This window comes from Lactuca saligna, chromosome 5, assembly GCF_052625555.1.
Source record: "Lactuca saligna cultivar CGN05327 chromosome 5, ASM5262555v1, whole genome shotgun sequence".
Classification (NCBI taxonomy): domain Eukaryota; kingdom Viridiplantae; phylum Streptophyta; class Magnoliopsida; order Asterales; family Asteraceae; genus Lactuca; species Lactuca saligna.
This window is the reverse complement of record NC_136421.1, coordinates 173,436,962-173,447,425: the sequence shown is the minus strand read 5'-3', so window position 1 is coordinate 173,447,425 and position 10,464 is coordinate 173,436,962. Positions and strand designations below refer to the sequence as shown.

The window sequence follows — 10,464 nt, the reverse complement described above, 5'->3', positions numbered from 1 at the left end:
ATTGACTTTTTTCCCTTATTGTGGATATTTCGTATAAATCAAAATTGTCTTACACTTCCTTATTCCGATTGGTTGATAAGACTTTCCACAACGCTATCCGATTTTCAACCTTCCGCAACGGTAGAATTTCTCAAACTCATTTTTGTAGATTTTTAACTGAACATAAAGAAGTGTATAAATGTTTATGTTGAAAACACAAGTGGCATATATTTATATTTGTTTAGATGGTGAAAAAAGTAGGAAATGTCCAAAGAGCTGTCCTTTCTCATATTCCAACGGATATTTAAGAAAAATAAAAAATTCATGTTTTTTAATGGTAAAAAACAAAACCAATTTTGAACTGGTTTTTCGGCAATCCGATTTATGACATAGTGGTTAATTCAGTTATATATCTGAAATCTCGAACCAGTTTGGATCCTATCACTGGTCTAAACCGATTCGGTTTGGTCAAAAATATGTATTAATCTAAACTAGTTTTTGGATCGGATCGGAAACCGATTAGTCCTAAATCTACAAGTTGTATCTTAAATGAGACTTGAACCTTCAACATTTGGCTGAAGTGATAACTATCTTTCAACTTCTAAACTTCTATACCTCTTGGCCAAAATCCCTTTGGTACTTCAGGCATAAGTAAGGGTTGTATGAGATGATTTTTTTTAACTTAATTGGGTTATTGGGTATACCCGATTATATGTATGCATACCCTATACCCGAACCTAAAGCGGGTACCAAAATAAGATCGGGTGAACCGATTACTAGTTACCTGAAATCCGATTAATCCGAACCGTCTGAATTATCAACGTGTCGGTCGATTTATTCGGGTATCGGTTATTTTCTGCAGGCCTACTTTCAAGTCCGTGAACGTAATTTTCTACTAGGACATGTGTCATCGAGCTGGAAAACGCGTGTCGAACTCAGTTATTATCCAATCACATCATCTCAAATTCAAAGGCTCCCCTCACCGATTCAGAAATAAAGCTCTAACTGTTATTCCTGGCAAAGTTTAATGATCCTTGGCTATTTTAGAGAAATCCAAATTTGCTCATGAATCTTGCAAGCTGTATTTGCTGTCCGCATACCAAATTTAAGCTTTCCATATTATTTTCTCTACTACTTCCTCCCTTTTTTTCAATCGGTGTTCCTCCATTTTTCTCTATTTATGGAACCGAAAGAAAAAGAAAAGTAAATTCACATATCATTTATATATATATGAGAAAGAGATTGCTATCAACTCATAGAAGAAAGAAAAGGGGAGAAGCCTTCTAAAGCTTAAACTGTGCTTTGATCGTTTCTTTTAGATTTGTTTCCTCTTTCAATTCAAGATTGAAAAAAGCAGTGATACTTAGCAATGGATGTGAGGCAAATTATGGGAGCTTTTCTTACATTTTCAATGTTTATGATGCTTGGAAACATGATCAAAAGAGATCATTTTGATGGTGATGTTTTGGTAAGTATATCGAACATCAACTGTTCCATTAACTTTTCATATATTTACTAAACTTATGTTGTGGGGATCATGTGGTCTATCTTCTTTATGTTTCATATCAGCAACTCAAAAACCTAACATGTACATGAGTACATCTATATTATTTTAGAATATCTTGATAAATTAAACACCTATTGATTTTACTTCTAAATTTATTATTTTGTCCACCACAGATTTTGATCACTTAATCTACTGATTGATCAACATATTTTCAACACAATACGTGGATCTCAAATTCTTTAATTTCTTTTTCTTATGTCAAAGTTTCAATATCTTCTCCGAATTAATGATGAAACTTTTAGCCTGATTTGCATTACTTTATACTCTTCCTATAAAATCTTTTACTTGGCTGGGAATTTAAATTCAAATGCCGTTATATTCTCCTATAAATAGTCATGAATATTGTATTAAACTGAACTTGACAAAAAAAAATCTTTTAAGTATCTAGAGATCGATAAATGTTTAGAATTTTAATAAATTAGATTTGATAGGATTTAAAAAATGATATAAACTTTTTTTAAAGGCAGGATTTTATATAGTTACTATGTAGAGTAATTCATGAACTTTTTCTCAAGCAATTATAGGTGACCCCTAAAGATTACACAATTTCTTGCATATTTTTCTTTTTAAAATAGATAAATATGCTATTATATTTCTATATTCTTTTCAAAGGTTGAATGATATTTATATATCTTCTTATTAAATTATATAACAAAATAGCTTTCGAAACAAATTATACATTCACCTTTATAAATGCATAAATTTGTAAAAGTGATCAATTTTATTATATAAATTGGATACAAACTAAAATGGTATTACATAAATAAGTAAAAAATCACTTTAGTGTATAATTGGCAATATAGCTAGAGATAGTTGCATTAATATGTACTAGGCGAAGATCGTATATTCCACCGCACCATGCGGTGGAGGTGATGTACGTGGCAGTGAGAGGTTAGGGAACAACATCTCGTGGGTCAGAAGTTGTTTGATGTACGTAATAGTTAATTTCAACGTAGGTTTTTCTTTTTAATTTGTTGTGTATATATATATATATATATATATATATATATATATATATATATATATATATATATATATATATATATATATATATATATATATATATATATATATATATTTCGTTTATAAAAATATATATATAAAAATTCATAATTTTTAATCCTATAAATAGAGTATAATATTAATATATTATTTATATTTATTTTAATATTAAAAAATTGAGAGAAGTTTAGAATCTCGTCATTTTTTATCAGCGAGGATAATAAAATAAAATCTTATAATAAAAAATAAAAGGAAATGATATGGTACACCTATTGGCCTTAAATTTCCTTTTGTAGTTAGGGAAATAATCTTACAATCACATCATTTTTCGTTGGATTTACCCAATTTAACTATAAATTATAAATATGCAATTGGTACTTTTTTGTATATCTGTCTATTTATTCTAATAAATAAAACCTAAAAATATTATATATTTTTTTTCTAGCGTTAATGTTTGACACATGATATTTTTCTATAATATTTATTATTTTTTATTTTTTTTTAAATCAATTTCAATTTAAATTTTGAAAATAAAAATTTCTATACTAATAACAATTTTGAAAAATATGATCTCTAACTTTTAAAAATCATATTAAATCTCTCAGATTTTAATCTATCAAAAAAACATATAATTTTATGTACAAAAAAGTATTTGAAAATCTATATTAAAATAATTGTTTATTTTACTTAACAAATTAATTAAAGATTACTTAATCGTCAATATCATATATATATATATATATATATATATATATATATATATATATATTTGTAATATAGTATTTTTAAATATACCGTGTACAAATTATAAATGTTTGATTGGTACTTTTTTGGATTTAATAATTAAGAAAATATATGACATGCAATCTTTATTTTTATTTTTATTTTGTTTAAAGTTTCGAATCCATTATATTGCAATCTTTATTTTTACATGTTATTAGATGAGTTTTGTTTTTACAGGGTCTCTGTTAATATATTTTCATATTCCGGTTAATACGTTTATAAGAAAACATTGTCATTCAAAAACTGTGTTATTTTCTAAATTTTGTCAAAAAAAAATATGTATTTTCACACTTTTATAGACAAATCATAATAAAATAATGTTAACAGTATACAAATCAGTAGTAATGTTCATCTTTTTTTTTTCTCAGCTTGATGTCCCCATGGTAGCGAATGTTGAACAAGATTTCGTGAAAATGTCTAAGCATAGTCTTCTTCAACTTCATAATAAAGCATCAAAAACCAATGGTCAACGGCAAAAACTTTGTTGGGACAATTCTTTACTAGGTAAGTAGTCGTATTCATTTAATCTTTACAAGAAACAAAATGTACAAAATGTAGAGTTTTTGTAATAATAGCCGTTGTTGAATAACCGATATCTATAAGTCACTAAAATTATTCTTTTGATAAAATATGTTTATAATAATTTTGATTTTTGTTCTGATTATGTCGTTTCGTTTTATTCTAGAGAAAGTAAAAGAGCCTTCGAGAGGTTTTGTTACATTCTCGTTAACCAATGGCCCCGAGTACCATGTTTCACAGGTTCAACCTCCCTTGCAATGTTTTCTAGTTTTTTTAGAACAGTTACTTTTTACTATTAAACTAGCAAAAAGCTAGTTGAACACTTAAATGTGTTGCTCTTTTGTAAGTTTTCGGTTTTATATTATTTGTTATAACTTATGTTAAATGGTTCCACAGATCGCTAATGCAGTGCTAGTCGCTAAACATCTTGGAGCAACTCTCGTGCTTCCGGAAATCATTGGGAACCAAGGAGAAAAAAGGTTAGTCGCAACTGATAATGCAAAAGCATTTAAACTATGTCTAGCCATGTTCAACAAATGGTCCATCGGTTTGGTTGGATCCAACAACTATGTTCTCGGCTTTAAGCCAATAAGATGATTTTAAAAATATTAAATTAGTTTTGCATTTGTTTATTGTGTGAAATGATGCACAACAATAAGAACAAATTGTTGTCAACAAAAAATGATAGTTTATTTCAGTGCGCTAATGGTTTTTTTGTGCTTAAAGTCATAGTATAATAGTATATTTCAATAACATAACACTAAGATATTGAAGTTGGTTTCCACCTAAGTGTGTTTATTTTGTGGAAACAACGTTACATCCATATGAACGACTTGTTCTCTGACACTTTTCTGAATAGTTGTTTAATGTTGAAATTTGTAGTAAGCATCGATAACATAAATTTAACGATATTAAAATTAGTTTTGCTCTATTATATGTTTGTTTATCGAGTTTGTTTATCGAGTGAAAACATATGGTTGATGGTTAGACTTACACCTCTAGTTTGATATCTTTCAGGAGTTTCGAAGAAATTTACGATGTTGAGAAATTTATGACAAGCATGAACGGCTTAATTCAAGTGGAAAGGCGTAAGAATCCCGAATCATCAAGACAAAAATCCATTACCATAAAAGTTCCTTACAATGCTAATCGAAATTACATCAAGACAAATATCAAACCTCTATTCCAAACAACACCAAACGTGCGGGTTATAACCTATTTTCCATCATCAAATGTTAGAGAAGGTAAAGTTGATAAGGATATGAGCCCGTATTCATGTTGGGCGATGTTTGAGGCTCTCCATCTAAAGCCTGAACTACAACACGTTGTTGACTCCATTGTGAGTCGGCTTCGAGGTGGTGAACCAAAAGGAGAATTCATGGCAATTGACTTCAAGAGTGAGAAGATGGGAACAAGTGTGTGTCGAGGTGAAAGAAATGAAGGAACGAAGAGTTGCTACAACATAGTGGAAATCACACAATTTCTTCGGAAGATCGGGTATGAGAAAAATACAACCATTTATGTGACTCAACCAAGGTCGGGGCGTGAGCTTGATGCGTTAAAAGATTCATATACCAACATATTCACAAAGGTACAAACTTGCAACTAACTTTGTTAAACATGACATCACATATTGTGTTTGACATATTTTAAACAAGCTTTAGATTTTAATCGCTATCAGTTGGACTCTGACTGATATCAATTTGACAAAAATTGTTTATTTATGTCCTATCCAAAAAATAATGAAATAAGATAGGACAAGGATCTGCTCTTGATATCTTATTTGTGTAGAAGACATAAAAACCTTTCTCACTCTTGTCATCAAAAAATAGTCTTACAAAACTTGTTCAGTCTCATTTGTTCCATTCTTTTCATCCAATACTGTCTTGTTTATGATTTTTTGAATTTTAAACTAGGAGGAGATAATGGAAGAAGCCGAGAAGCAGAAGTTTTCATCAGGATTGGAACGTGAAATCATAGACTTCCATTTATGTTCTGTCAGTGATGTGTTTGTGCCCGCAGTATCCGGTCTATTTTATGCAAATGTTGTTGGAAACAGGATTGCTACAAGCAACCATGAGGTTCTCCTGCCAAGTCAGATAGAGTCAACCATGGCACGGGATCACATGTCCTCTTACATATCGAAGAGGTCTCACCCCGCATACGCTTGTTTCTGTAAATAAACAAAAATAAAGTTGTAATGAAATGTGAAATAAACGACTTTATGTTAGTCGTATGTGTGTTGAACATCAAAGGTTTAGTAGTTGAAGTATCGTTTTTATGCTTGGTGTTGTTTTGCAGTTCTAATCGAACGGCTAAAAGATAAATAAAGTGAAGTACAACTATGTTTACCACTAAACTGCCTCTCAAGGCACAAGAAAACAACATATGTAATATCAACTATCAACACTACATGGTGTTCATAATTCTAGTAAAAGGGAACTGATTTTGATATTAAAAATGAACTCAACCAAAAAAAAAACATTATTAACCGAACTTATAGGCCATAGCCACAATAATCGGAGGGTTTTTTTAACATACCAATTTAGTGGACATACCAGTCTACTATAAACTTCTATAAGATTTTTAAATTACACACCTACACCTATTTTTGATTGACTCTCTCTCTCTCTCTCTCTCTCTCTCTCTCTCTCTCTCTCTCTCTCTCTCTCTCTCTCTCTCTCTCTCTCTCATAATTATTGAGTTATACTTTATAATATATTGTAACTATACATATACATACTTTTTTGAAACTATACATATATATATTCTTTTGAGGTAATATTTTTTATCAACCGGCATAGAAAAAAATTGTGCTTTTATACTTCTTTTAGATAGTAACATATATATATATATATATATATATATATATATATATATATATATATATATATATATATATTAAAATTCATGATATTAGGTTTACGGAAATAAAATAAAAAGTCTAAAAAATGACGTTTGTGGCTTATGTTTAACAAAAAATAAAATTAGTTAAAAAATTAATGCTATAAAAAAGATGGATTTAAGGAAATGGGAAAAAAATATAGTAAGTTTGTGGGTTTATGACAAGGATAAATTTAATGAGGATTTATTTGGAATTTTATTTTTTTAATGTTTCTTATATTATTATATTATAAAAACAATATTATTGTTTTTTATCTTAATACAACATAAGTTTAAAATTATTAATATTAATAAAATTAACAATAAAATGTAATTATTAATAATTAGGTTAGGATAAAGTAGTGATAAAAAAAATAGTCAAATGATAATTATATGACAATATTATTGTCCTTGTAATTTTTTTTTTTTTTTTTTTTGAATATTGATATTTAATTTAACCTAGTGACTTTTTAGATTTTTATGGAGTTTTAATCATTGTTTTATTTTATTATTGTTTTATTTTTTAGCTTGTTTAATATAAATTAATTGATAATTTTTTTTCCTTAAATAAATATTCAATGTGTTTTTTTTCGATAAAAATTATTATACTAAAAAAAATATACATAGTTTATTGTTTGGCCACAATAAACTATGTATATTTATATATTTATTTATTGTTTGCCCACAATAAACTTGTCTTTAATCTCAATTTCTCTCCGGGGCTCCACAATATCGATAATTAATTCATTTATATATGTATTTATTGTTTTTGTTTATTGTTAGCATCTTCTAGTGATTAAAAATTATATTATTTTTTAATATAAACTCAATAGAACTATTTATGTTTACTAAAAAGGTATAAAACTTTTGTATGCAATTAAACGATATGTGTCTATCAAAACTAAAGTCACAAATGAAAAATATAAATTTTATCAAGCAAAAAGTTATCAGAAAAAGTATGGGCTAGGAATGGTTTTCAAAAAATTATGCCATTTTTTTCGTAAGGTATGTTTTTGCTTTTAAAAAATCACAACTATTTTTTTAATGGATTTATTTGAAATTTTAAATTTTTATAATATTGTTTATTATATTATAAAAACAATATTATTATTGTTTTTTATTTTAATAAAAAATCAATTTAGAGTTACTCATATTAAAAAAGTTACTAATAAAAATGTAATTGTTATATAATAAAATTTTATTGATTATGAGTGATTGTGATAAAAGGAAGTAATGATAAAAAATAAAAAAATAATAAAATAAAAAATAAAAAAAGTCAAAATAATAACTTTCGGTTTTCCTCCGCTATAAGTAGGGATGAGCATCAGAACTGGATACCCGTTTTTGGAACCGGAACCACCTCAGAACTGCCGGTTTTGAAATGGGAACCGCCTTAAGCGGTTCCGGTTCCGGTTCTCGTTTTTTCGGAACCGCTACCCGTTGGGTACCCGCCGGAACCGGTATGTATGTGTGTGTGTGTGTGTATATATATATATATATATATATATATATATATATATATATATATATATATATAATTACAAAAATGGTCAATGTGGTTTGTCAAATTCTGTGGTTAAGATCCAAAAAAAAGTTTATTAGCAAAAAAAAGTCCCTAATTGATGGTTTTGTTGTGGTTTTGGTCATTACTTCGTTAAGTTTAACAACATGGTTGCTAACTTTTAGCAAATAACAGATTTACCCCTGGGACTATTTCTGTACTTTTATATTTTTACTAAACTACAAAAACCAATTATGCAATTACTCTTTTTCATTTTATTGAAATATTAAATAATTAAATTAATTTTTTCTTTTTAACTTTTTACTTATTGTATTATTATTATTTTTTTTTTGGATTATTATATATTAATAAATATTATTTTTAATATATTATATTTATATATTAATACATATTACTTTTTTTATTATTAATTTTTTTTGAATTTCTTTTTTGTTGTATTAATTCTTTTTTGTTGGATTATTATATATTAATAAATATTATTTTTAACATATAATATTATATTTATCTATTAGTAAGTGTTATTATTAAATTCATTTAATTAATTTTTTAAAATTTTTCTATTTTGTTATTTCTTTTGATAGGATTATTATATATTAATAAATACTATTTTTAATATATTATATTTATATATTAATAAATATTACATTTTTTATTATTAGTTTTTTTAATTGATTTTTTTAATTTCTTCTTTTTTGCATTAATTCTTTTTTATTGGATTATTATATATTAAACAAATATTATTTTTAGCGTATAATATTTATCTGTTAGTAAGTGTTACTTTATTAGATTATTAAATTTATTTAATTACTTTTTTTATTGTATTAGTTCTTTTTATTGGATTATTAATTTAAATTTATTATTTTTATTTAAGATAAATAATATTATTTTAACTATTTTTATTTTTTTTAATTTCTTTCTTTATTGTTTCAAATAAAAATATCAAATAGTCATACCCACCCCACATTCTCTAATTTATTTTAAATATTTGGTAAATAACATATTTTAGACAACACCACCACCATCACTCAGTCATAACAAACCACTATTGGGTCATATCCAACCCTGTTACTATATAAATAAATATATAAGTTCAGTAATTATTCATGAAGTGAGATCATTGTGTGTATTTTAGTTTTTATGTATTCACATATATCTAAATTTGTTATTTATTTCAATAAACTTATGATTTTAACATATATAATTTCCCTAAAAATATTTCTACATGAATTATCAAATCTAAGTATTTGCTACTCGATGGTCGGTCGAACGAGTAGCGAATAACGAGTTCTACAACTTTTTCACCACATATAGTGGCTATGGTGGTTTGAAAACCCTCGACCTAAAATTATCGTCATCGATGGTGGTATCTGTAATGAATGGTTGGATGGAGGAAGTATGTTTTCTGGGGTTTATTTCACATTGTGTGGGTAGTCAACTGGTATAGTTTTCGTCGAGAATGGCCGACTATAGTCGATGATCGAGGATTTCCAACAAGATGATACGACGACGCAAGGTGGTAAAATGCAACGAATGGAGGAGCTGACTCGGAGTGTTTGGTATTTTTAATTAAAAAATTAAGAAAGAAATTAAAATAAAATAAAAACAATTAAATAAATATTATTTACTATAAATAAAAATAATAAATTTAAATTAATAATCCAATAAAAAGAACTAATGCAATAAAAAATAAAAAAATATAAAAAAAATAATTAAATAAAATTAATAATTCAATAAAGTAACACTTACTAATAGATAAATACTATATGCTAAAAATAATATTTGTTAATATATAATAATCCAATAAAAAAGAACTAATACAATAAAGAAGAAATTAAAAAAAAATCAATTAAAAAATAATAATAATAAAGCAATATTTATTAATATATAATTATAATATACTAAAAATAATATTTATTAATATATAATAATCCAATCAAAAGAATTAACGAAATAAAAAAAATTAGAAAAAAATTAATTAATTGAATTTAATAATCCAAAAAAGTAACACTTATTAATAGATAAATATTATATGCTAAAAATAATATTTATTAATATATATTAATCCAATAAAAAAGAATTAATGCAATAAATAAGAAATTCAAAAAAAAACTAAAAAGGTTAAAAATAAAAAAGTAATTTTAATTAATATATAAATATAATATATTAAAATAATATTTATTAATATATAATAATCCAATAAAAAATAATA

The 10,464-nt window shown here is 25.9% G+C and overlaps 1 protein-coding gene across 1 annotated transcript; it reads left to right on the top strand.

Annotated features, from left to right (window-relative positions):
* Positions 1-1,151: 1,151 nt before the first annotated feature.
* Positions 1,152-6,156, top strand: LOC144997630 (protein MANNAN SYNTHESIS-RELATED 1-like). The gene is made up of 6 exons (XM_078957512.1): positions 1,152-1,447; positions 3,700-3,835; positions 4,017-4,090; positions 4,247-4,329; positions 4,868-5,441; positions 5,767-6,156. The coding sequence occupies exons 1-6, from the start codon at positions 1,349-1,351 to the stop codon at positions 6,031-6,033; spliced, it is 1,233 nt and encodes a 410-aa protein (XP_078813638.1). The 5' UTR covers positions 1,152-1,348; the 3' UTR covers positions 6,034-6,156.
* The last annotated feature ends 4,308 nt before the right edge of the window (positions 6,157-10,464 follow it).